We start from the raw sequence: 26,968 nt of genomic DNA, 5'->3' as shown, positions 1-26,968 counted from the left end.
CTCTTACTATCCCTAGATTCTTAAATCCGCAGTCTCTATAGTTCTGGCTTTACGTAAAATAGAAAGAAGAAAATAAAATGTCAAACCTAATAATAAAAGGACAGTCGGTAATTTTCAATTGATTAGACTTGCTCAGTTCTTAAAACAGTCGGGAGATGTTGCCACGTGTCTACTTTGTGCCATAAAGAATCAAAGATGTCTGTCACGTATGACTTCAGTCCAAGATCCGTATAGTCCTTGGGCCGACGCGACTAGGATAGAAATTTTCTTTCATTATGAGAAATGTTTGAGTGGATTTTACGATCGCCTGTGTGCGCGTCGTCGACGAAAAATGCGGAATTTTCATGGTCACCGCATCTAGTAACGCGTGCGCATTTAGAATATTCACGTATCTCAAAGAATTATAGCCATCGCCTAATAGATTCGGCCTAATCTCAACAGTATCTCGTTGATTTCTCCAGTGAAGTTCTATTGTTTTCGTATATTAAGAAGTTGCACGATATTTTACATCGAAAATGTCTGATGACACGAGTGTACGCGTCGCTGTACGGTGAGTATGATAATGTTTTAAAAGAAAACTTTTCCAAAACAGTTTTTTAAAAGACGCTCTTCTACTGAATGGCTATACATTGTCGCAAACTATCAGGACGACTTGTGCAGTGACATCTTATAACACTAATAATATTCGTCAAATAATAATTTTAAGATTAGCGCGAAATATCATTTAAATTCAAAGCGTACAAGTTTTAATTTTTTTTGGACTACCGCATTTTCTATTGTTCTCATGATTTATGCACATTGTGATACGTATGTATTCCGGTGCATCTACCTTATTCCTTTTTTGATCATATCTATATATTTGTTACGAATTCGATACTTAGGATCGTGAAAGTCATTGTTTCAAGTCACACTTTCATGATTTTAGAAAATTTATGTACAGCGGTTCCGCATTTCGGATGAACTGCAGATTTTTCTCATTGTTTTAAATAAAATATATTATAGAAAATAAAAGGGTTTATATTTATGTCATGATTATTTTATACGATGACGTACATTAATGTCCATTTATTATCGAAATCTCTTGTTGCACAATATCTTTTCTGAAACTTATCATGAAACTTTCGATTAAAAAATTATGGGTTATTTGTGAAATACTGTTTTCTTCTTGCTTATTATTGGCTTCATATTTTCAATTTGATTATTGATTTTTTCTCAAGCTGCTTTGCAATTAGAATGTCATCGGTGTCTCATTCTACGCAGTACCGTATTGCAAACTTAAATCACATAATATCTCCTTTTAAAGAATAAGTTGCGTAGGCTTTATTACCGGTTGTATAAAGAACTGTGTATCTTGATTTCCGATGAATGAGTTTTTCTCCTCCCACCGCATTCCCTTCGTTGCTGTATAACTCATTAAACAAACTTTATTAGCTTTCATAGCTTTATCAGTCCTTACTTATTTACTTTCCCCATGTCGCGTATTTATTACTTTATTGTTTGTTTTGTAGTTTTTATGTCGCCATTGTGCGCGGTTTTCCGAATACGATATATGTACACAGTAACAGCTGATCGATTCACATAACGTCAATTATGGCACTTTGAACGCAATCGTGATATAATACATACTATTGCATTATAAATAGTATTGCGTTAACACTAAGCAAACAGGGCATTTACCTCGGGCCCTCGCGTGGCGCTGTACCGCGAGGTAATATAACGCGTGGCGATATTATGTTTAGCATTCAGTATAGGATTTCCGTCTAAATTTAATAACAAATTTTTATTCGAATCAATATAAAAATTTATTATGAAAGTAATCTACATTTATAATTTGTTATTATTAATTACAGAATAAGGCCTCAGGTAGCACGTGAAGTAATTGATATGTGTAGAATATGTACACAAGTACCTCCAGGAGAACCCCAGGTCTTTCTTGGACCAGACAAGGCCTTTACATATGATTATGTTTTTGATACTTGTGTTGGGCAATGCACAATTTATGAAACGTGTGTTGCACGCCTAGTAGAAGGTGCATTAGATGGATATAATGCAACTGTACTTGCTTATGGCCAGACTGGATCTGGTAAAACTTATACCATGGGCACTGGATTTGATGTAGAAGTTGATGAAGATGTGGTTGGAATTATCCCCAGAGCTATTAGACATTTATTTAATGGAATTGCAGAGAAACAGCAACGTGCCAGAGAGTCTGCACAAATGCCTCCAGAATTTAAGGTTTGCACATTTTATTAATAGCAAAATATATAAAATTGTTAATGCTTAATAAAACTTTTGTGATAGGTTACTGCTCAGTTTTTGGAATTGTACAATGAGGATTTGAAAGATTTACTAGAACCTGGTGGACCTAGAGGTGGTGCTCGTATTCATGAAGATACCTCTGGTAATATTCATTTAGCTGGAGTGGAACCACGAATTGTAACTAGTCCAGAACAGGCACTAGAATATTTGCGATTGGGAGCACTGTCACGTACAACTGGATCTACTCAAATGAATACTCAATCATCAAGATCACACGCAATATTCACGTTACATATAAAGCAACAGAGATACATAAAAGTTGAAGATCCAGATGCTGATGTTGATACAAGTGGCACAGAGCCTGCAAGTGAATTTGAAACTTTAACTGCAAAATTTCATTTTGTAGATTTAGCTGGTTCAGAAAGGCTAAAGAGAACTGGTGCAACTGGAGATAGAGCAAAGGAGGGAATATCTATAAATTGTGGATTGGTAGGATTTTTGATATTTGTAGATATATTTAAAAAAGTGCTAATTAGTGTTAATTATTCTTTTCAATTATTATAGTTGGCTTTGGGTAATGTAATTTCTGCACTTGGAGACAAAGCAAAAAAAGCTTTACATGTACCATATAGGGATTCAAAATTAACTAGATTGCTTCAAGATTCACTAGGAGGAAACAGTCAAACTGTTATGATAGCTTGTGTCTCACCAAGTGATAGAGATTTTATGGAAACTCTGAGTACCCTAAAATATGCGAATAGAGCTAGGAATATCAAAAACAAAGTTACAGTTAATCAAGATAAGAGCTCGAGAACAATTGCTTCTCTTCGAAGAGAAATACAGCAACTTCAGTTAGAGTTGATGGAATATAGACAAGGTGAATGTTTGAAGCATAAAATAAGAGAAAAAAATTTATATCTGAAGTACATAAAATGTATAACATTTATAACTATCTTATAGGCAAAAGAGTTGTTGGTGAAGATGGTGTAAATGATGCTTGGCATGAAAATCAAATGTTAAATAGTGAGCTACAAAGTCTTCGTACAAGAGTGAAAGCTCTTTCAGAAACAGTTGAAGCACTGACTGCAAAGAATGTTCTTCTGCTGGCAGAGAAAGCTGCTGGTCAGTGGGTATCAACAGGTGGAAATAGTGAAGTAACAAGTTTAGTTCAAGGATATGTTCAAGAGATAGAAGAATTGAGAGCTCGGCTTTTAGAAGCAGAAGCTATGTATCAACAGTTAAAAAAACGACAGATACAGGTATAGTATATAAGTTATAAAAATAACACATTAAGTGTCTTTCATTATTTTCATATATCATATTTATATAGGTAAATGCAGCAAATCCTTATGGTGATTCTGGATACATATGTCCTAGCGATTCTGTGTCAATATTAAATGATGCTAAGAAAGAGGTACAAAAAGAAATTGAAGCGTTAACGGCATTGAGAGAACAACATGCACATGCTACTAGTACTGCGAGTAAAACAGGAGAAGAAGAAGGTGATGATACAGAAATTGGTCAGGACTCTGTAAGTGAAGACGATTCGGATGATGATTCTGATAGAAAAGGTATGTTTATAATCTGTATCGCCAAAAAATTTATAACAATATTTATAAATAAATAACAACAAAATATTTTACAGAAGAGGACGAAGAAGAAGAAGCTATGGGTCGTGAATTAGAAGCGTTAACATCCGATATTGACGTGAAGCAGCGATTAATACAAGAACTTGAACTTTCACAACGGCGCTTACAAACAATGAAACAACATTATGAAGATAAGCTTGCTCAGTTACAAGCTCGTATTAAGGATACTCAGGAAGAAAGAGACAAGGTGTTACACTCCTTGCAACAGCAACCAACTCCTCCAACTGAGAAAGTAAAAAAATTACGCGACGAGTACGAAAAGAAACTTTCTGCAATGCAAAAGGAAATGCAACTTTTAAAATCTGCAAAAAAAGAGCATGCAAGGTTGCTTAAGAACCAATCTCAAAATGAAAACCGATTAAGAGGATTACGAAATGAACTAGCAGAGATGAAAAGAGCAAAAGTGAAACTTCTAAATAAAATGCGCGAGGAAGCGCAAAGACATAAAGAAAATGAACTGAGACGAAATAGAGAAATAGCACAGTTGCGAAAAGAAAGTAGGAAAAACGCAAATATGATTCGAACGCTTGAAGCGGATAAAAGAATGAAGGAAGTGGTACTTAGACGCAAACAAGAAGAAGTATCGGCATTACGAAAACGGGACAGAGGTCTCAGTCAGAAAGTTGCTGGCAGAGCACCACCTAAACCAATCAATCCAAAAGCATTGAAGCAAAGGTGGCAAACGTTTGAAAGAACTATTGCCAAGCAAGCATTGGCTAAACAGGCAGCTGCAGAAACGGAGAGAGAAATGGAAAGACTTCTTCAAGAACGGGAAGAGTTAGGTAGGGAACTAGAAAAGCTTCAGAAACACAGAAATGCTATAGCAAGTTCAAGAGGAGATACAGCTGATATCGACGAAGAAATTGATAATGTCAGAAGTAAAATCAGTTACCTGCAGGTAAATTTTCTTTTGTGCTAATTAGTGCAATATAGTCTCATTACATGAGACTTCCCAGTATGTATAATATCATGTTTTTGTCACTGTTCTTTACAGGATAGTATTGCGGAATGTCAACGTGATATGGTAGAAATGGGTGACGGAGAAGCTGAAGGTGAACCTGGTGTTGAAGCTCTTATATCAACAATTCAATCAGTAGATGAAGCTCAATATTTATTACAAAGGATGCTAGCATTTACCGTGGAACAAAGCTGCGTAGCCGCTCAAAAACAGCTTGAAGTTCGTGATATGGAATCGCGATTAAATCAAGTTGCACAAGAAAGTGATGTGCAACATCAATTATTAGAGCACGTATTACGGGACAGAGATCTTTTGTCTCTTACAAATAATCATCATAATACATTGAATTATAGTCCTCCAAGTTCAAGGAGTTCATCGCCGGAAAAGTACGTAACATTTAATTTGTTTCTTCTTTTAATATAAAGTTGCTATCATATTACTAATGTTTGCCTTATTTGAAATATTAGTGAAAATTATAATCAAGTTATAATTGGGGAAGAAAAACAACGTAATAATAAAGTGAGAAGGAGAACTACGCAACCCCAAGAACTTCTTTATGGAGTTCAAGCCAGTCAGGATAATTTAAAGGCAGAGGATCAAAGTCAAAGTCATAATCATCCACTCACTAGAGTACCTAGTGCTCCAGGTAGCTTAAAGTGGGTATAACATTTTATTAACTTTTAAATAAAATTTTATAATTTTGTAAAACAAATATTTCCGTCAATTAGAGGTTTAGTATTAACAAGAAGTCAGCATAGCGGTATAGCTGGTGGATCTCCGACTCTAAGTCGACGCGATAGTACATCTCCAAGGCCATTGCGGCGACCGCTACATCCAGGTGGAGGCTCCATGTGAGTGATAATCCTGCAGCACGTTTTTATGTTTATATTTTTTACGTATCTTTGTCTTGATGCACTGTTTCATGCACTACTGGCTAAATATTTTTCTTAAAAAAGTCAAACAAATGCATTAATTGTTTATAAAGAAACTGCAAAACAAAAGGAATATTACTGAAACGCAAGAAAGAATGTATTAAAGAAGCATATATTTTATTATTTAATTAATTATACAATTATTTTCTTCATTGTTTCTTATTACATTTGCACAACAAATTTCTATCATCTCATTTCGTTCGTATCAATTATTTATTTAATAAAATTACTAATGTACAAATTATATATTACAAAGTGAATTCTAACTTGAATTAAGTACATTTAAAACTTTAATATTTGATAAAGTTGTTTATAATAATAATACTTGGTTTACTATTGTTATTACTGATATTTGATTAAGTTTGTTTTAATTTATCATAATTTAATATATTTAATGTATTATACTTATATATACATATATATTTCTATTGTTTTGGAACATAAACATGTATAAATTTGATAAAAATTTCTATCTGTACGAAGTATATTTGTTTCGTGTAAAGATCATGAATTTGTATATATGTAAACAGTTATTTTGTATACATACTTAATAATAAATAAAAGCACAAAGATTCAACGTGCAGTTATGACGATATTTGTGAGCTGACCTTGGCGGATGATTTCTTGTTAAAATTATTTTAACATGCTCTTTAATGAATTATGATGTACCTTTAATGTAATTAATTTGTTCACTGATCATTTGTTGATTATTAAAATATTTTAAGTTTACAAAAATTAATGCATTATACCTTATTATATATACCATATTAAGTCAAGTTTAATATTATTAGTGTTTATACACTTACTACCATCTAATAATCTGGCTATTAATGAAATTTTAATGAATAATTTTTTTTTATAACGGAGATGCACTTGCACGATTCACATTGTTTCAAATCAGTATAGTTGCCTGGATTAGAATTGACAAGAACCTAGCTAACTAACACGCTAACATAACAAACCCTCAACTAGGGAACAGGTAGCACATACAGATGTGTCATCACCACCTGGATCACCAACCACGTATCGACGATTCAACAGTCGAGAAGAAAACGTTTTCTCTAGACTAACTGCAAGCAGACAACCAGCATCAACAGACCCACAGCCTATGAAAGGAATTATTTCTCAATATCAAGGCAAGGTAAATTAATGCAGCACAAAAATTTTCTTAAATTCTTGTAACATAAACATAATTTTTCAGATACAACCACGAGCGGTTTTACATTGTTCTCACGTAGCTGAAGGACATAGTAAAGCTGTTTTGACAATGTGTGCAACTTCAGATTTACTATTTAGTGGTTCGAAAGGTAGAAAGATATTAAATAAATTTTAATATCACACTAAATTAAAAGTTAATTATATGTACGATTATTCTAGATCGAACCGTGAAAGTATGGGATTTAGGAACAGGAATTGAAAATCTCACATTGACCGGTCATCCAAATAACGTCGTAGCAGTGAAATATTCTCCACTGCATGATTTATTATTCAGCGTTTCTTCAGCCTACGTGAAAGTTTGGGATTTGAGGGCAGCCAACAGTTGTATAAAAACTTTATATTCATCTGGTCAAGTACAGAGTGGACCGATCACGTTGTCGACTCCATCTAGGATGCTACAACTTCCCGTTGGTGAAACAACCATAAATGATTTAGTACTAAGCATGGATGAACAAGAATTATATACTGCATCCAGCGATAAAGTTAGAATATGGGATCTACGTAAATTAACATGTACTGGACGATTAAGTACACCGCACACGGCGGCAGTAATGTGTCTAGCCGTCGCAGAGGATGGTAAAGTAATAACAGGCAGTAAAGATCATTTGGTATCCCTCGTTGAACCGAATACATCCGGTCAATCGGTCAGCCTGGCACCACCGCATTATGACGGTGTACAGTGTTTAGCAACATGTGACACTACACTGTTTTCTGGTAAACATTTATTTAATTAAACTTCTTAATTTTTATTATAATTTGTATTAATTTATAATCGATGTTTTACAGGCTCAAGGGACATGTGTATTAAACGGTGGGATCTAAGTAGAATGGAATTAGTCCAGTCTCTGAATAATGCACACAAAGATTGGATTTTGGGTTTGTGTATGATAAACAATGGTTCTGTAATGATATCAGGTTGTCGAGGTGGAATTTTGAAGGCGTGGACTGTACCAAAGGATCAAGGAGAATGTAGCCCAATAGGGGAAGTGAGAGCACATGGTTCTGCTATTAATGCTGTAATAACTAATCAACAACACATTTTTACTGCAAGCAAGTAAGTCATCTTTTTATGCTATTATTTACATTCAACTGATCCGAAGCATACTGAATACTTTGGCGAAACTAGGTACAGGACCAGGTAGCATGAGAGGTATAAAGCTAGTGGATCTGGTCTACCGCACACAAAAATCCTAGTTGCACCAATAATTATATACAATATTTGATTAGTTTGAAAGGTGTGCTTGGGTTCAGTATTTGTCATAATTTTCTTAGATGGAATAACGTCTTAAATATTGATTGCAGCTCTGGGGAGATCAAGCTGTGGCGTATTCCCGATTCCTCATTATCCATGTCTATTTCCACAGTTTCTCTTTAACTTATTTTTCTACTTTGCTGCATATTATTTTTTTGCATTTATAGATTGTTGATGTGGTAATGCGCATGCTTGTCTGAACACACTTTGGCTGTTACTCAAGAGTGTTTGGACATGTCTTATAAAAATCTGACAGTAATGTAATTAAACAAAATTCTAACTCTTTAACAAGTAATTGTTAATAATTAACAGTGTATTTATGTATTTATCTGTTTAGCATATTGTCAAAATTATTTTTCACTAACATAGAAAACATTCATTTTTTTATGCTTCAAATACTATACAATGTCATTAAAGTTATTCGGATTTAATGAAAATCGGAAATGCGCTTTAAATTACTTATATCACAAGTTAGACTGATACATTTCCTGTTTAAAACGACATGAAAAATATTTGATGATATTTTTGAAGTTTTGATGGTATTTATTTCTTATTTAAATTACTTTTGTTTCTGTTCCAGCTATGTATATGAAGTATTGCTTTTTAATACTGTTTGTGTGATTTAGTAGTAAAACATCACTAATCTAGTATGATTGCGATTATGAATGCATTGTATGACTATGTTTGACTGAATGAATTGGTAGTAAAAAATAACATTTTTTAACGATAATCTTGTAAATCTATTGAATATGAGACTTTAATTTATTTTTTTATTACTTTGCTTCTATGTTGTTTACACTCCAATTTGGTGCTTTGCATGGTTACCACGTCGACGTGAAGTGACGGAACGGTGAAGCTGTGGAACTACTGTAAGAGAGATGCAAGAACTTTCCAGAGAAGCAACTCGTTGAAAAGTTAATATGTACATGCACCTAAGATAATGTATTTATTTCATGACTACAATATTTTTTATTTATTTGTTAATTTATAACACGATAGAACATTAATGTGAAAATTGGATAATGCACCTGACTTATTGCTTGTTGGTTTTGATATTTTATTTTTGTGAACATGAATGTATAAATGTGTTTTTATTTTTTAAATGTTTGTAACTTCAGTTTTGTATGTTTTGTCCTATATTATTGAATATAAGTGTCAAATATAAAGTGAATTTATAAATGACTTTTAAATAATAAATAGATACATTTTTCACATGAAAAATACGAAGTCCAAAGATGTAATACTAAAAATGGAATTTAGCAAAAATTAAGTGCATTATCGCGAGGCAGTTCAGTATAGAATTAAAACGAATTTATTTAATAAGAACAAATTTGGTATTATCTAGCATTTATTTTATTATGAACATGAAGGTGGTAATAATTATAATATTTACTTTTAGTACAAACAATAATTGTTGATTAATACTGTACAGTCTGAGGTCTCTGTAGGTCCCAAATGCTTGATATTGTCAGGGTTGGCTGTTATTTAATTTTCTTCTAAAAATTTGAAAACAGTATTATGCTTAATTATATTTAAAATCATAAAAAATAAATTTATTAAAACAATATTAAATGTGATCTCTTTTTTAATTTATAAAATATAATACAGAATATATACCTTTTCTTCTTCTTGTGCGTTGTCAATGATTCTTGACCACTATCATCTGCACTGTCTTCTGATTGACTACTACTACTACTACTTGACGAACTACTCGAAGAACCACTCGATGAATCGCTAGCTACACCTGTATCTTCTTTTACATCTATAGTTTCGGCGAGCGATGCCAGTTCTGGTTCTTTATCCCTGAGTACTTTTAACCATTTACGTGATAATTTTGGTCTTCCTCGCACCTATAAAGTACTTCTTATTAAAACATCTTTAAAACCTTGAAATTAGAAATATACAATACATGCTGTTTCTTCTGTTGAATTCATAAATTCTTACAGTTTTGTGCCACACTACTGGAAAATTTGTACGGGAGCAGAAGTTTTGAGTTACTGCTATAGTTTCATCCAGATTTAATACAACATGCCACCAGCCACCAGGAACAAAGACAGTTTCACCCGGATTTTGTAAAATCTCTATTGGTAAACAATCTTGTGGCCACGTGGGTAACTTTGTACGAGGATAAATGATAGAAAACCAAGTAATAGCTTCGTCTCTTTGTTTACCGCCTTCTGCTGCTGATACTTTAAGAAGCTCTCTGGGGGTGTGTGTAGGAAAGAGGCACCATCTTTTGTGTCCAGAAATCAGTGCATTCCAGGCACTGGTCCCTAAGGGGTCTATATGAATCCCAGTACCTATATTCACGTTATTTATTTATAATATATTTTAAAGCTATAAATTTATAAACATGTTTATAACATATTTCAAAGTGTTTACCAGATCTTGCAGGTCCCATAACGAACCAGCGATATGGTGGTCTCCTGTGCTCGCCGGCATATTGAAAAAGGTCATCACGGAAATATTTTGGAATAACATAATCTTCTAATAATTTTTTACGTCTAGGATGTTCACCAAAGGAACTATCAAAGATGTACAAAGGCGAATCATCATCATTATTAAGCATATAACGTACATAGTACTTCATCTTCATTTTTACACTATATCCTTCATTATCTTCTCCGCATTTAAATTTTTGATTTCTGTATTTTTTGACTAACCTCTGTATATTAAAATAAAATCATTACAAACTGCTTATAAACAATATATTATGCTTTTTGAAAGTACAAATTATATAATTTGATAATTACAAACCTCTATAGTCCACTTGTACTGGGCTTTCCAGCCATTTTGAACACCTTGAATTATCACAGGCTTGTAAGGTTTCTCATATTTCTCTATAAACTCTTCTGTAGACACTTTGGATTCTTCAATACGATCTACATTATCCGTAAAGTTCCAAAATGATTCAAAATTTTTACTATAGCCATGTTGGATCCAAGCGGTTTTATCTCCAAGCTCTAAACAAAATGTTCAATCTCAATAGCAAAATAAATATTATCTTAAAGAAAGCAGGACATTTTAATATAAGAATAACTTATTTTGTATGAGTAACAGGTTTTATTAACACTTAATGTTCACATGTATTACTGATACTATGTGACAATGAATATTTTATCCGCATTAAAAGATTGAATTAGTAAACTAATTACATATAAGTGCATTGTATTATACTGTATCGTAATACTTTCAGTAAATTTGGAGTTACATCATCCAAGGTCGGCAAAGACAGCTCGGTCTTGTATCACATTTCCAAATTCTGTTTATAATGACGAGCATCACAAGAAGACAAACGTTGTCTCAATTACTTCTAGTCATACTAGTAATATAAAATAAGTTGTGAAGAAGAATTGTTTGTTACAACTAATTGACGACCATATCACGTCAACGTATAGGTTATGAATTAGGTTATAATACGTTTACCTGGTCTAGCTTTTCTTTTAACCTCTTTGATCCTTTTTTTTGCACGATGATCTAACTTCAGTTCGTCTGTCATGGCTACACGTTTATTATATTATCTAATTAACCTAGTTACAATATATTTACAATTTACAATCAAGAAATACACGCAACACGTCATTCAGTGGTAACTGTACTTCTTAGTTCGCATAAGTCCCGTAAGATGAATCAAAACATCGGCCAATATTTTTTGTACGTATACAAAACATTCGATGCAGTTTTTTAACAATAATTGATATAAAATAGTTCTTTATTTTGATTTCATGGTACATGCAAAATGTTTTTAAATGTGCATCCGGTGTTTTGAACACATTTTTCACCAATTAAAACGATACAAGTTAAGTTCTATACACTATCTACAGAGGCGCTGACTCCTGCACGTGACTGCCTACGTGACAAATACCATGTCCTATCAATAGGTCACCCTGTAGATATAATTGTATTTCTACAAATATCAATATGAAAACTTTTGCTTTTATGTATATATATATATATACATATATAACAGAACAACACAACGACCTTGTAAAGCGAGTATAATTGGCAAAAAGAAATTGATCATAAATGATAGATATTTATTATTATATAATTAGCAATTACATTTTTTTCATAATTATTAAAATTGTTATAATTCTAAGCACGCATTATCACATTATAAATAGTATGGTATTATATTCGAACATTCGTAATAATTGTATCGGCAATTAACAAATGTCATTTCAAATAAATTTATAATTTTATAAAAAATTATTCAAAAGATACAAAGTGCAATAAGAAAATTGTACAGTCAAGAGCATTTTAAACTTGCCCTAGGGAAAAGTATGTGTAGAAAAAAAAGATACAGCGAGTTTTAAATTAAAAAATGTTTAAATTTGAAATTTTCCAAATACCTAATTTCCTAAATTGCCAAATCCTTAAATTCTTAGGTTCCCAAAATTTTAAATATCTAAATTTCTAAATTGCCGAAGTTCTCAAAAATGTTCAATTTTTGTAAAGGTTACAAAAAAGGGCCCATAGTGAATAGTATATTCTTATTCAACATAGTCTTTTCCCCTAGATAAATCTACTATGCTCGACACTGTACCCGCGGTCGAAAGTTCAACGGTTCCTTGAACGCATGCGCAGTGAAGGTAGTTGGCGCGGAACACCCGGATGTGCTGCCGCATGAACACGGTACGGTAGAAGGAAGAGGCATGACGCCATGTTTTGATGTCGTCATCCCCCCCCAAACCGCTGTTTCTTGAGCAGCACAATAGTCTGTCAGTGTTTTTCTGTTGTGTACCTCGTGTTCCGTGTTCCTGGTGGCCGTTCTGGCGTGCCTGCCCGGGCCTCTCCACCGTCGCGTCGCAATTGAATGCTCACCTCTAAGGCCGAGGCTTGTCCCCGTGAGTTGACGGTCGCTGAAAGTGGCCCTTCGTGTCTTTTCATGTCCGGGGAAGTAACCGCGGAGCGGGGGGGGTCCACGAGCGTCGTCTACGTGGTGGTAGTGTCCTAGTGCGGGGAGGACGAGCGACCACGATCCTCCACCGAACGGTTTATTCAAGTGGTTACGTCACGCAATCCTGAACTAGGCTTTCGGGGGAAACGCTTTGCTGAAGAAGTGGACGACGACGGCGACGGGGACGAGGACGACGGCCCTGCTAAAATGGAGCTGCGCCTGCACTCGCCAGCCGGAGCAGAACCGATCGTCTATCAATGGCCCCTTACCTCCGGATCCGGAAATGTGAGAATATTGATAATTGCGCGCTTGAAATTATCGACTTGAACATATATGTGATATTTCGTATTGAAAACTCGTGTATCACCTGTCTTTTATCACATACTCTCACAGCTGATTGTACATCTATTACACGATGCGAAATCTTTGATTCGTTAGTTATTTTTATTAGGCTGTCACGTTTATTTCACTTTAGCATTATATTATTTTTTCGATATTTTGTATTTAATTTATCACAAAATAAAGTAACTAAAAAGAAATTTTAAATAAAAGTAAATAATTCTCTAAAAATTAATATTTGATAGGTATCATTTGTCACTACTGTTTTAAATATTTTAATAACCCAATTTTTAACTTGTTGATGTTGCTGTGTTGCAACCTGTATTTTACAATGTGGTATATTTGTAAATATGAATGTACATTTAACACTTTTGTTGCCCTATATATAATACATACTGTCAGCTGTTTCTATAATGTTATTGATGCAACTGTTGCATTTTTGTTTGTATCAAGTATTTATTATTGCTGTGACTTGATTGAACAAAGCATATTGTGTTGCAGTCAGAATTATTTGATGATGTTATTGATTGATTTTTGATTAGCCAAGATAAGGATTAAGGACTATATCACTTTTGAAAAAATTAAATATACATTTTATATGTTTCCAGTAGCCTATATTCATAATATTTTTTTTGAAGCTAGGAGAGAGTTATTTGTGTTTTAAAAGTATTATATGTTAATAAAGTAATTTGAAGTAAAGAGTGTTTATTTCTTTGGAAAAATTGTGTTTGCTTTTATGTATAAGATATTATGAAATTTAGAATAATATTTATTAAATGAATGTATATATTTAATTGAATTTTATTAATTGTAGGATCGACACGATGGTGCACTTGATGTTGTTGAAACAATGCGGTGGGTTTGTGAGGATTTGCCAGATTTAAAGCTACCATTAGAAAACAATATTTTATGTAATTATGACACAAGAGATTATGAAAGTATGAAAAGTTTATGTGACAGATTCAATAGAGCAATTGACAGTTTAGTTCAGTTGGTAAGTTGATACTTTAAAATTATTCAGTTATCATTTCGTATTGCTATAATTCACATAATTTTTGACTGATATAGGAAAAGGGCACTAGTTTACCATCTCAGAGGTTAAATAAAAGACCCAGTCGAGGTTTATTAAGACATATACTTCAACAAACATATAATCAGGCGGTAGTTGAACCAGATAAATTAAATCAGTATGAACCATTTTCACCAGAAGTGTACGGTGAAACAAGTTATGAGCTTGTGTGTCAAATGATTGATCAGATTGATGTAACGGAAGATGATGTATTTGTTGATTTGGGATCTGGAGTTGGTCAAGTAGTTCTCCAAATGGCAGCAGCAACCTTATGTAAAATTTGTATTGGTGTTGAGAGAGCTGATGTACCTTCAAGATATGCACAGGTATATGATTCTTCCGATAAGTTGTAATACTGTTTTTGAGTCAATAGCATTACAAGTTTCTTTTTTGTCAAATATTAGAGTATGGAAATAAACTTTCGTAAATGGTTGAATTGGTATGGGAAAAGATGCGGCGAATATCGTTTGGTAAAAGGCGATTTTTTAGCTGATGAACATCGGGAAAGCATTACTGGCGCTACGATAGTATTTGTCAATAATTTTGCATTTGGTCCAACGGTAGATCATCAGTTGAAAGAGCGATTTGCCGATTTAAGAGATGGTGCCCGTATAGTATCCTCAAAGTCATTTTGCCCCCTCAATTTTCGCATAACGGATAGAAATCTTAGCGGTAATGTATTTCGTTTTTAAAAATTTATACACCATTCATAAAAAATTTCACTAACCAAAGATTTTTATTTATAGATATTGGTACAATAATGCATGTGTCAGAAATGTCACCATTAAAGGGTTCTGTATCTTGGACTGGTAAACCAGTGTCTTATTATTTACATGTAATCGATCGTACCAAGTTAGAACGTTATTTCCACCGTTTAAAGAATAATAAACAAGGTGGTGATGAGAACTCTGATTCTGTGATAAATAACACTGCCAGCAATAGTAATAAGATTACAAGTAGAAACGAGAGAGGCGATAGAGCTAAACGAGATTTGTCAAGGCAGTTAGATAGTCCAAATCATTCCGAACAACAAGGAACGAATAGCGATACAGATTTGGATGAGAATAATATTAAAAATCGTCGGCAACCAAATAAAATTCGTAGGAAGTTAAATAGAAAAACTAATGGTATTACAAGGCCTCCAACTAGAGGCAGACAGAGGGGAAGAGGTGTGAAAAAATCTAAACCGAAGAAAGCAATTAATATTTCGGGTCTAGATTTGCTACATAGCCAAACGTTACTTAGTACATCCCCTCAAGCTTTGGGAAAGAAACCACCACCCGCGCCTGGTTGTGTGGATCAACAACTGTCTTCATTGTCACTTTCTTTACAATCACATTCCACCTCTGTGCATGAAGAACTTAGTATACCACCTGCTCCGTCCGCCACTCCATATGCTTTACAAATACTTTTGGACTTGTATAGGTATATATCTGATTTTAAGTTATATATATAAACGAACAAATTTTTTATGTATCGGTTTTTATCGACAGGGACCAATTCATGCTCATGTTAGAATCAATGAGAACTCCTTCGTATAGAGTATCAGTTAACACAGACATTGCAAAAGAAAGAGAAAGAAATTCCAAATTACAGTCTAGAGCGGCGCAATTAGAAAAACAGATAAAGGTACTAATCGATGATAGCGTAGCACTTCTAAAAGCACGGATGACCGAGTTAGGTATAAATGCAACATCGCCGGGTGATTTACTTGCAAAAGCTAAGGAAATAGTTCTTAGACATAAACAATTGCAAGCTAAAGCAAGTAAACTGCAAGCCCAAGTTGCATCCATGGAAAGTGAACAGTCGAGATTGACTGCGCTTAGGCACCAAGAATTGCAAGAGAAATACAGCAGTCTTACGAATGCAAACGGTATATCAAATCCACCACAACCGCTTACTCAGGATTACATATTAAAAGAAATATCCGCAACATTGTCTCAACGCAAAAGATTACATTGTCAGGTAATATTATTTTTCTTTATAAGTATATACTATGAGACATCACATTTAAGTATATCATTTGAATTTCGATCAATTTTCAGGTATCCAAATTGGAACATGAATTGAATGTATTGGAAAGAGCGAGCAATGAAAAACAAGTAGCTGCAATTGCTCAACAACAACGAGAAGCAATGAACACGAAACATTCGCAAAGTCAACATCATCATCAGCAACAAAATGGAAAAAGTGGATCATCACGGAAAAACAGAGAAGGACGTTCTAGATCGCAAGAGTGGCCAGATGTGCCCGATATCGGAAAAATTCAAGAAAACAATCCAGAAATATTGGCACAAAAAATTTTAGAAACAGGCAGACAAATAGAAGCTGGTCGAATATTAAATAGACAAAACACGAATACGAATAGCAATTCTAGAACTAGACTGCCACAAGCGTCTCTTAGTTTTTCTACTAGTTCGTCGTCAATTTCATCTTCACAATTACAAGCAAATAATAAAGAAACAACAAATAGAACTCAGGAACCTCCTAGGGTTGCAAATTTTGAAGATAGATTAAAGAGTATTATTACGAGCGTTTTGAACGAAGATCAACAGAATAGAAATAAACAACAACAAATGCAACTACAGGTGCAATTACAAAATCAGACTGAACCAGATAGGAAACGTATCGCTTTACCACAAAATGTTTCTACTCCTGATTATACACAGGTAAGTATAATGTACACACGCATTATACATCTCGTACTTGTTTAATACACGAAGTAAATAAAATATATTATACATTTACAGGTTTCACCTGCAAAACTAGCTCTTCGCCGTCACTTGTCTCAAGAACGTCTTTCTTCACACTTAACACCATCCGATAGGTCAACAATTGACTCTAGGCAATCGAGTCATGACAATCGTATTGTAACAGGGGGAAATGGATTGCTTGGTACTAGAACAATCGGTGATTTGGTTAGCGGAGAAATAGAGAGAACTTTAGAAATATCTAATCAATCTATAATAAACGCTGCTGTTGATATGAGCGCAATGATAAGGCCGGAGACTGTATATTCTCCTATCAGTAGACCAGCTAGTGCCGAGGGTGATGCTGGTTTGTCAACTCTCGCACACGTAGCAAGTTACGCTCCAACTTCTTCAGCAGTTTCGACATGTACTCCTACCACTACTTCAAGATCATCTGTATTGTTTACTCCCGTTACGCAACCGCAGAGGTATTGTATACGTTAATTCGAAAATAATAATTTTTTAATTTACGAATAAATTTGTTACAGTTTAAATAATCTTTTCTTATTCAGATATACACCAGTTCAGTTACCTCGCGCAGATATCAAGCCTTATCACGAATCGTATTTCTCCGACAATCCTCAGTCGCTCGCGCAAAATCATCCTCCACCATCATTGCATTCATCTCAAGCTGTGTCGAACGGTGAACTTTTACCGGTAGAAGGATTAGCTGCATCTTTACATGCTCGTATATTGAATAATCATAATACAAAAACCGAGCCAATGCTTTCTACAAGTAGAAGGTATTAAAATTTCATTTGCATTGTTTTGTCTCTCATTTTTAAAAATCATTATCTACTAACATGTACTACTTTCGCAATAGATTTCAACCGTATCCACGGTATGCAACCAGTAGTAACAGTAATGGCAGTGCAACAACAAATGGTATTGTGACAGCCATTTGTCAGTCACAGCCTGCGATGTCAGTAAAGACAGAAGCAGTTGTATCGTCAGTAAGCACAAGCGGAGCACCATTAAGTCCCCTTGTAGAACCACATTCTAATACATCTACACCACTAGTTGATGAACCCCAAATGACAACGCAGAGACAACGAAACGGTATCGGTGACGACGGTAAGCGGAATGTCTCATGATTTCAAGCTGTTTTTAATTATGCGTTCTATCGAAGAATTCGAGTAGGAAATGCTTTGGAATGTACATATTCAAGTTCTGAAATATGCTTCCTAAACTGGCTGTAAGAAGAAAGATATTTTAAGTTTTTAAATATTTATAAATATGTTTATACAGAAGAATTATATATATATATATATATATAATATGTGTATATATATATATAAAAACATATCAATAAGACACAAGTTGATTTTTATATTATTATCCCGTTTGATAATAAAAACTAAAAATCTTGTGATAGACTAGAAAACACAACAAGTTGACCTAAATTAATATATTACTGTATTATATTTAGCAGGTGTATAATTTATTTACACTATTCGTGATTACACTTTTAAACCTTTACTATATAAAACTTTTACTAAACACTCTGCTTTATCCTTTTAAAACACTGTCGTATTAGTTTCTGCTATGCATCTTTCAATAGTTTTTTTGCACTAATGGTTTAAGAACATCGTCTATGGTTTATCTTATCTTATGGAGCTGGTACTTAATCTTTATTTATATTTATTTTTGTTGTTGTTTGCTGTATTTGTTAGATGCACTGTAGCTGTTTGTTGGTTAGATCTGTCTGTCACATACTCAATCTCACTCACAACCCTTGAAGCTTGTTTTATTAGAGATTGAGACACGTTCAGAGGAGAAATCAAAAAGTACGGCTGCCTGTGGGTTGGTTCGTGGTTGCTGGTGAGTTATCCCACAGGGGTTGTTCAAAATTTTTTTATTATCGTTATCACAGCCATTTGACAAAGATATAGACTCTAGCTTTTTAGCCACAAGTAGAGATAACGTGCGTATTTTCTAATGGAGATGTAAGATTTAGTTAAAGTATTTCCATGAAAATAAGCCAGACTCGATTCCTTTCGGAATAAGGGAATTCCTCCTGTTTTACATTTGCAGCTGTCCTGTGCATACAATGAACAAGAAGAGCATGTTAGATTTATACCGAAACATTATATCTTTAATTGATGGGCTTTTGTAATTTTAGTGCATGCTTGTTTGCATGATCGAATAATTTACTAAATGCGATTAATATAGTATTATCTTCATTGAATACTTGTACATATTGTACAAGAAAGAATGAAGTATCATACATAGTCTGCGGATGTTTATGTAATAATATGTTAAGGTCTGTAAAGTATACATAAATCACATGTATATTTTATAGGATCGACGATCTATAGATCGCATGACTTATGTAGGTCTTAATAATTAGAAACGCATAAATATCCATAATCTAATTATAAGGTACTATATATGTGTTGTACATTTAAAGAATTACACTGCGTTTGTACGACTCCTTGAACTATTCTATAAGTTATCTTTAGAACATTTTAATCGATAAAGGCAAAACTATAGTTGACAAATTTCTTAACTGTTACATTGTAAATAACGCTTATGGTTTCAGCATGTACCTGAATATACTTGTAAGAGATCATAAATGATCAACAAGAAAGAATAGATTGCTGAAAAGGGTTATTGGCTTATTTTTATGAAAATTCGTTGTACCGTCTTACTGTGTATAAGCGGTACAACTAAAGCAAATTTATTTTACAGATGGAGAGGCAGATTGGCAAGACCGTATCAGTTCTGGATTCGACAGACTGGTTGCATTCGCGTCTACGGAACTGGACAAACGAAGAAGGTCGACAGAGGGAGTGAACACGAGTCCTGACAGCGGATTAGGATCAGATAGTACTGTAACAGGTCCTCCACCGGTGATTCCTTCACCGGACGAAGCGTTAGGACCACCGCGTACGCCTTCACCGACCAGTCCTCGTCCACCAAATCCCTCCAACAGTAGTACGAGCAGCGCATCCTCGGTGCCTCTGAAATATCAACGTCAATCGGATCCGGAGCGTCATCATTTTAAGAAGAAGTTTTTTCATAGAGATTGGAACAACTCTGGGAGCACCAGTAAGTTTCGTCCTAAGGGCAAGGATTGGGATTGGAATCATTCAGGACAGTGGCCTTCGAATGACGAACAATCTTAATTTACTTTTTTTATACACCGCATCTTTAAACGACTATATCAAGCTTCAAACGAATTCTCTTATGGTTGTTAGGTTTGCAGAAAAATGTCTGCACTTTTTCTCTTTTTTTTAAGTTATGGATATTTAATTTCTTGTCTTGCAAGACATGTTATTTCTTTTATTCGTTGTGTAGTGTGGTGTTAAAATAATCCTTCATTGTCGAAACAAGTACAACGTTGTAGTCATTAGCGTAACTGATTAGAGGCCAGGGTCGGCCTGACCCCTCTCAATGGATATAACAATGGATAATTACGATTTAAGCGTGTTTCTTCTTAGAAAAATATTACAGTTACGCCAATGATTACAGTACATTACACTTACACCTTTATTCAAACAAGCAATCAATTCAAACATCATTTTTCATCTCTCGTTTGACATTAAACGAAAAATTTTGTTTCGTTTTATTTCACTAGTAGAAATTGTATTTATTTAACACATGATCAGTGCGAGGCTAAATGTATCGCGAAATTAAAGTTATATTTCGATCATTAAAAATCTAATTAATATTTAACCGTATACACACGTATATTGAGAAGGTTGACAAACAAAACACTATTATACATTACTCACCGGTAAGTATTTCAATTAAATATTATTAGCAATTACACTTTTTGGTGAAAAAAATTTAGAGTAATTATTATCAATTTGATATATGACGTACGGTGAGAATGTGTTTGCCTTCAGAAATATATGCTGATACCATAGAGATTATATTCCGTGAAAGGAATACAATTATTAAACGGTTTGTAATCGTGCATCTGTAATAATTATGGTACATGTCTATTACACATTAATTTAACTAGGTTCAAATAAAGGTGAGTTTGGTCTTCCTCAGGTTTAACTTTTATCAAAAACTAAAAGTATTCAACTTTCTAAATTTGTAAGCTTCAAAATCCTCAGATTTCCAAATCACTTATACTTGATACAGGTCATTAATGGAAAGTGTAAAAGGTCTAACTCACCCCAATTAAAAATCCTAGTTATATCAACGCTATTACATGTTAAGTGTAGTAGAAGAAAAAGCAAAATGTCGTGTAAAGGGATGTATCGTGTATTATGGATGTCACAAAAGAACGTTAGCTGATAAACAAAAAAGAAAAGAAGCTACCAAAACCTACGTGTGTTCGTAGCAAATATCCGCTGCAAATTTTATACGCGGCTCCATGTATCTTCCGATTGTTTCTGGAAGATGCATATCGAAGTGTTCACTGTTGCTCATGAATTGTATGACGACAGACAGCGAAAAAATAGTCATTTCACTAACTGGAAGTTAAATTTAATTCGTTCTTTTTTTCTTTCTCTCTTTTGTTTGCACAAATTTACTCACGAATTTGTAAGAGTTGTGCAGAATATCCAAAGAATAATAATCTCTCTACGAGTGTTGAATAGGAAATTTTCCAGCAGTTCGATCGGATTTAACAGATATCGCTGGTAAATTTGAGACAATTTGTAAATAGATAAAACGCGACTTGATGAAATATGCGTGCGTTTGCGATGTATAAAAAAAAGTTCTTTTTTTTTTTAATCATTGTGTCGTATATAGTGCAAAAAGTTGTAAAGAGAAAAGCCGAGCAAAAGTGTCGTGAGTTAATTCTGTAAAAAAAAAGAACGGAAAAGGAAATCAAACGCTCGCCGTATAATTATTGTAATTAGTTGTCGAATTATTTAATAATCCCCTTATACATTAAATACATATAATGAATAACGATATGTAGGCATCTGCCAAGTTTAGCGTGTTACATACACTGCCGAATCTTCTATTAATTTTATTATTGATCATAATTATTATTTATTGTTTTTATTGAAATATTTTAATACTAAGGTTTTTTGTAACAAGCATATTATCTCTTTCATTCCTACCTTCCATTTGCGATTCATTTTAAACATCTGGATTACGAAATCTTATAGGATCACGCGAGATACCGTGAAAATAATTAATGTACCGGAATTACGAAAGGAAGCAGAGTATGAAATAGTAGATACGTTTTTCTAAGCGTGAATTATTGGAAGAGAAATTTTATTAATCATGTTGCCTCAATGCGTTAATCGTTGTCTATGCAATACTTTTTTGTAAACGATAGCTGAAAAAAAGGAAACGCTAGCACGTTTGTAGTACTCATTCGTTCATTTGTTGCGTGAGCGAATAATGGTTGAGACATATACAATAGAAATTATGGTAATACGATTTTATAGAATCGACAAGCAGATGTAAACAGAATCTTGTAGATATAATGCAACAAAGTACAAAGTTCTACCTGAACAGATTATATTTCGTACCAGTATCTGTTTTGTACATCGAGTAATCAATAATGCATTAAAATATACCACATTTTTATCTTGATTTAGTAAATTTTTAATTGTTCCACGATACTGATATTGTCGTACTGAAATAAGTATATAAGATGTTAAAAGAAAAGGATCTAAAATTTAAAGGACTTACAGCATTAACCCAGAGGCGTAATAAGTGATTATAATCAACGTCGTAGATTCAAAAACTAGAAATATAACTTCTAACTAAAGAGTTTTGCCCTTAATTTTATAAGCAGTAGATAGGCATAAATTAATGAAATAGAAACACAAATTTATCTTCTATTTATAAGGTTGCATCGCGTCTGGCTAGAAAATTGTTATTAACTGGCACAAGCATAACATGTATCTTCCTGATAATTAGATTACAGATTTCCGTACACTGCAAATTTCAATATAACATAAAAATCCATAGTCTATTCATAACACAACTTCGTCAACCATAAACAATGCAGTCAGATTTATAAAATATTGATTTTCAAGCTTAACGTTGACTGCATTTTTTACTCCTCTGGATGAGTACTATAGACCCATAAAATATTAGATCCTTTTTCTTCGACACTTTTTTTATTTCATGAAACAAAACTGTCCCTCTATGAATTCCGTTTCCTGCGCGCGATATATGCTAATGTAAAACCGTTGTTATTACTTGATTCATTCAAATCTCGATGTCAATGACATTTGTGATACAGGTGCCAGCATGCATATTGCATTGTGTATGTTTTTGTAAAGATAAACGCGGTATACGGGTTTCGCAACGCGTATGCACCCACACGCATCTATATGCATATATAAAGAACAAGTTTGTTGTTCTTCTAAGTACTTGAACTTGAATTTCAAAGCGTGTAATATGGCCTTCGCGTTAGAAATCGCGTTGCTGATCTTGTTCGGTGCTGCGTACGGTCGGGACATCGAAGTTATTTTGTTGCAATTATGGAACGCGGAAGACAACGCAGAGGTAGTGATTTAATCCTTCCAATTCTACAGAAATTTCGTTACATATCAATTGTTATAAAATATTTTGAGCTTTTCCAATTACAATTTTTTTCTTACGATTAAAATACTTAATTTTTTTCTTGATTAACTTTCGTACCAGATGCTTCTTATTAAGGCTCGTAACAAAAAGTTGAATGGGTTCGTAAATTACAGGTGCCTTTAAGTTTCAAAGCTTTCGATCAAACGGTCGACTTAATGTTGCGCAAAAACGACAAAATTGTAGCCCCGCAGTTTCAAGTCTGGAAGCACAGCGACGAAGACACAGTGCAAGAACTACCGGAACTTAGCAACCCTGTCTCGTGTCATTATCTTCACCGGGATGACTTTAGTTCCGCGGCGATAAGCCTTTGCAAAAGAAGCGGAGTGGTTAGTATAACAGTTCATAAAAGATAGTTCCTTAAAAGTCGCGAAAGTCCTTGTACGCATTGACGTCGAAGCTTTAATTTACAACCTTGCTACGTCATAGCAAGGACTATACCGTTCACAATCAAGAACACTCGGTAAAATAGTACATTTTAATTTCACAGCATGGTCTCGTCTTTTTGGAGAACGTCACGTTAGAAATTACACCGCTTCAAACCCAAGATACGTCGTTTCTTGACAGTCATTACATCAGGAAACGTTCAAGAAACTTAGGAGAGCCCCACGTTGTGAAAAGAACTCTCGGACCTGCCATGTTCTTCCACGATCAACCAAAGTACCATGAATGGTTGCATGACAACACACTGGAACTTGACGAACCCAGAGAACTGTTCAAAAAATTTGGCAAGAACAACGTAGAAAACGATGTTCTATCCTTAGAGTTAGCGGTGTTTTTCGACGAGGCAGGATATAAACTCTTTTCGCCCCTTTTTAGCAAAAACGACGAGGAAGTCCGCGACATGCTTCTAGCTTACATAAATGGCGTGCAGGCAATTTATCATCATCCAAGTTTGGGAGCTAACATAGACATCTCCTTGGTGCACCTAGAAATTATGCAGCAACAGCCACGAGATCTACCGCATCACGACGGTGAAAGAGGTCAACTGCTGGATTCCTTTTGCAATTACGCGATGAAAAAGAATCCTGACGAGTATTATCCTAATCACTGGGACATGGGGCTATATGTTTCGGGTCTGGACTTTTATGCCATGGAGGATGGACGGAAAAACAGCGCCACTATGGGACTCGCAGTAGTAGGAGGATTATGCATCGATCAGTACTCCTGCGTGATCGCTGAGTTTGGTGCGACGAACCAATTTGGGAAACCTTTTCCTTCTGCGGGATTTACGTCCGTATATATTGCCGCGCATGAGATCGGACACAAGTAAGTACATGGTTCTTGTTAATATACAATTTTAATTGGTCGTAACGAGCAATGAGATTCTACCTTATATTTTTCTAAAATCCAAAATCGATTTCTTTTCTATAAAGTTTAGGAATGCACCATGATTCCACGAATAATGCATGTCCGAAGGACGGCTACATAATGTCCCCGAGCAGAGGCACGCACGGTGAAACCGTTTGGTCGGACTGTAGCCGCGACGTAGCGCAAAAGCTATTTTACACGAAACCGTGCCTCTTGGACAGGCCAACTGCTCAGACAGATTCTCGATTGGATCATGCTCGATTCTACGATCTACCCGGAAGAGAATGGAACGCCAAGAAGCAATGCGAAGTACTGTTACGCGACAAAGACGCCAGCGTCGCCACGTGGTACAAGGCTTGCGAGTCCCTGCAATGCAAGACCCCGCACAGAAGCGGCTACTACTTCGCTGGACCGGCGTTGGACGGGACATATTGTGCCCCGGGTAAAGAATGCCGTAGCGGGGAGTGCAAGAACGCCTTGCAGATGCATCCAGGTTCGGATGATCCGTTCGTTCAACCGGGAGGTTGGAGCGAGTGGAAAACAGGACCTTGCAAAAGCGCTTGTCTCTTGAAATCCACCGGTGCGCAAATCAGACAACGATTTTGTAATAACCCGATCCCGAGGAACACCGAAAGCGGGTGCCAGGGTCTGCATTATGACACAGTCCTCTGCGACGACAATCGACTGTGCAAGAAGAAGCGGAAAAGCGCGAACGAGTTCGCGTCTTTGAAATGCACAGAGTTCAGCGAAAGACTGCCAGATTTGGACGGCAAGGGTGGCGGTCTACAGGCGCCGCACGAGCCCGAAAGACCATGGATGGCGTGCGCTATATTCTGTCGACGAAAAGACATAGCATCTTATTACACGCCACGCGTAGAATTAAACGACCTTGGCCTTGACCCGTACTTTCCAGATGGGACATGGTGCCACACCGAGCAGGGACAAAATTATTTTTGTCGCCAGCATCACTGTTTGCCGGAGAGCTTTCGTTTCGAGAAAATACTGCTGCAAAACGGGCAAGGAATCGACGAGGATGTAGATTTCGGACCCCAGAATGCTCATGCCGGAGGACTTGGTCTTGACGATCAAGTTATCAAGTATTTCAGCTTAGGACCGGATGGATTGCCTCTGTTGACCTCTCTGTCGCATAGTATTGGATTTCCGCCTGATGAGGACGAGTGGATCGATAAAGATTACGTCGAGTTCGCGAAAACCACGGAAGAGGTCTTCGAAGGCATGGAGTCGAAGGAGGAAGTTGCATAATCAGTAACGTAACTTGATAAGGATTAGGGCGGACGCGAGCTCATCAAAATATGGGTTAACTCCTCCCCGTTATGGACGTGAAATATTTTATATACCACGATACAATTAAACTCGTTTCAGTGAAAAATCGTAACTATAAATTACTATAAAGAAATATGTAGAACGTCTACGTTGAAAACAATTCTTGAAATGAAATCAATAGAGTACAGTGAAAACAGACAGGATATTTTTGGGGTATCTTATTTTTGTTTGCTATTTATCTGCTCATTATTATTATTATTATTACTATTTTTATCTACACCCTTCCTTTACTTCGCGTACACAGTACAAATATAAATATGTCGATAAACTACAAAATCGTATACCAATACATACATACATGTGCATATATGTATACACGTATGTATACAAAACGAAGGGTATACAGTTTATATACGAGTATACGCACGCGTATTTACACTGAAATTCTACTGTTCGCCACGTAGTTATATGTGAAAGTATCTTGAGAGATAGGACGATGACGTCACCTACTTCGCTGTCTATTTTAGGAGTGTCCCGATG

General features: G+C 35.0%; 4 protein-coding genes across 8 annotated transcripts; 3 read left to right on the top strand and 1 right to left on the bottom strand.

Moving 5' to 3' along the window:
- The first annotated feature begins 91 nt into the window (after positions 1 to 91).
- Positions 92 to 9,833, top strand: Klp31E (kinesin-like protein 31E). 3 transcript variants are annotated; one of them, XM_076536719.1, is made up of 16 exons: positions 92 to 550; positions 1,851 to 2,235; positions 2,302 to 2,748; positions 2,824 to 3,136; positions 3,220 to 3,518; positions 3,590 to 3,830; positions 3,905 to 4,806; positions 4,903 to 5,252; positions 5,334 to 5,522; positions 5,595 to 5,717; positions 6,771 to 6,939; positions 7,000 to 7,105; positions 7,176 to 7,730; positions 7,803 to 8,070; positions 8,319 to 8,807; positions 9,109 to 9,833. In XM_076536719.1, the coding sequence occupies exons 1-15, from the start codon at positions 516 to 518 to the stop codon at positions 8,389 to 8,391; spliced, it is 4,455 nt and encodes a 1,484-aa protein (XP_076392834.1). In that variant the 5' UTR covers positions 92 to 515; the 3' UTR covers positions 8,392 to 8,807; positions 9,109 to 9,833. The 3 variants fall into 3 exon arrangements, with proteins under 3 accessions (XP_076392834.1, XP_003707301.2, XP_012150140.2); XM_003707253.3 differs by lacking the exon at positions 8,319 to 8,807 and having other exon boundaries at positions 94 to 550; XM_012294750.2 differs by lacking the exons at positions 92 to 550; positions 8,319 to 8,807 and adding an exon at positions 1,047 to 1,708.
- PSR (bifunctional arginine demethylase and lysyl-hydroxylase PSR) lies at positions 9,599 to 12,134 on the bottom strand. Of its 2 annotated transcripts, XM_003707252.3 has the most exons (6): positions 11,695 to 12,127; positions 11,026 to 11,231; positions 10,651 to 10,933; positions 10,213 to 10,568; positions 9,886 to 10,118; positions 9,599 to 9,764 (listed from the first exon to the last, which is right to left on the bottom strand). In XM_003707252.3, the coding sequence occupies exons 1-6, from the start codon at positions 11,765 to 11,767 to the stop codon at positions 9,737 to 9,739; spliced, it is 1,179 nt and encodes a 392-aa protein (XP_003707300.1). In that variant the 5' UTR covers positions 11,768 to 12,127; the 3' UTR covers positions 9,599 to 9,736. The 2 variants fall into 2 exon arrangements, with proteins under 2 accessions (XP_003707300.1, XP_012150133.1); XM_012294743.2 differs by lacking the exon at positions 9,599 to 9,764 and having other exon boundaries at positions 9,886 to 10,128; positions 11,695 to 12,134.
- Positions 12,135 to 12,532: 398 nt separating this feature from the next.
- gpp (DOT1 like histone lysine methyltransferase grappa) lies at positions 12,533 to 22,834 on the top strand. Of its 2 annotated transcripts, none has more exons than XM_076536720.1 (11): positions 12,533 to 13,453; positions 14,322 to 14,501; positions 14,576 to 14,902; positions 14,981 to 15,248; positions 15,323 to 16,001; positions 16,070 to 16,541; positions 16,622 to 17,245; positions 17,327 to 17,754; positions 17,839 to 18,069; positions 18,150 to 18,400; positions 19,000 to 19,145. In XM_076536720.1, the coding sequence occupies exons 1-11, from the start codon at positions 13,376 to 13,378 to the stop codon at positions 19,008 to 19,010; spliced, it is 3,549 nt and encodes a 1,182-aa protein (XP_076392835.1). In that variant the 5' UTR covers positions 12,533 to 13,375; the 3' UTR covers positions 19,011 to 19,145. The 2 variants fall into 2 exon arrangements, with proteins under 2 accessions (XP_076392835.1, XP_003707299.1); XM_003707251.3 differs by lacking the exon at positions 19,000 to 19,145 and adding an exon at positions 20,018 to 22,834 and having other exon boundaries at positions 12,535 to 13,453.
- A 127-nt stretch (positions 22,835 to 22,961) lies between these two features.
- stl (ADAMTS metallopeptidase stall) lies at positions 22,962 to 26,631 on the top strand. The gene is made up of 4 exons (XM_003707374.3): positions 22,962 to 23,758; positions 23,950 to 24,162; positions 24,324 to 25,102; positions 25,210 to 26,631. The coding sequence occupies exons 1-4, from the start codon at positions 23,564 to 23,566 to the stop codon at positions 26,405 to 26,407; spliced, it is 2,385 nt and encodes a 794-aa protein (XP_003707422.3). The 5' UTR covers positions 22,962 to 23,563; the 3' UTR covers positions 26,408 to 26,631.
- The last annotated feature ends 337 nt before the right edge of the window (positions 26,632 to 26,968 follow it).

The sequence above is a fragment of the Megachile rotundata genome, chromosome 10 (assembly GCF_050947335.1).
Source record: "Megachile rotundata isolate GNS110a chromosome 10, iyMegRotu1, whole genome shotgun sequence".
Taxonomy (NCBI): domain Eukaryota; kingdom Metazoa; phylum Arthropoda; class Insecta; order Hymenoptera; family Megachilidae; genus Megachile; species Megachile rotundata.
This window is presented reverse-complemented; position numbering and strand designations above follow the sequence as displayed.

Coding starts and splice junctions, on each gene's coding strand:
- Klp31E (XM_003707253.3), top strand. CDS start 516: ATGTCTGATGACACGAGTGTACGCGTCGCTGTACG. Junction 2,236..2,301: donor AAATGCCTCCAGAATTTAAG/GTTTGCACATTT, acceptor CTTTTGTGATAG/GTTACTGCTCAGTTTTTGGA. Junction 3,137..3,219: donor GTTGATGGAATATAGACAAG/GTGAATGTTTGA, acceptor ACTATCTTATAG/GCAAAAGAGTTGTTGGTGAA.
- PSR (XM_003707252.3), bottom strand. CDS start 11,767: ATGACAGACGAACTGAAGTTAGATCATCGTGCAAAAAAAAGGATCAAA. Junction 10,569..10,650: donor TATGGGACCTGCAAGATCTG/GTAAACACTTTG, acceptor ACGTGAATATAG/GTACTGGGATTCATATAGAC. Junction 10,119..10,212: donor CAGTAGTGTGGCACAAAACT/GTAAGAATTTAT, acceptor AGTACTTTATAG/GTGCGAGGAAGACCAAAATT.
- gpp (XM_003707251.3), top strand. CDS start 13,376: ATGGAGCTGCGCCTGCACTCGCCAGCCGGAGCAGAACCGATCGTCTAT. Junction 13,454..14,321: donor TTACCTCCGGATCCGGAAAT/GTGAGAATATTG, acceptor TATTAATTGTAG/GATCGACACGATGGTGCACT. Junction 14,502..14,575: donor TTGACAGTTTAGTTCAGTTG/GTAAGTTGATAC, acceptor TGACTGATATAG/GAAAAGGGCACTAGTTTACC.
- stl (XM_003707374.3), top strand. CDS start 23,564: ATGCACCCACACGCATCTATATGCATATATAAAGAACAAGTTTGTTGT. Junction 23,759..23,949: donor ACGCGGAAGACAACGCAGAG/GTAGTGATTTAA, acceptor CGTAAATTACAG/GTGCCTTTAAGTTTCAAAGC. Junction 25,103..25,209: donor GCGCATGAGATCGGACACAA/GTAAGTACATGG, acceptor TTTTCTATAAAG/TTTAGGAATGCACCATGATT.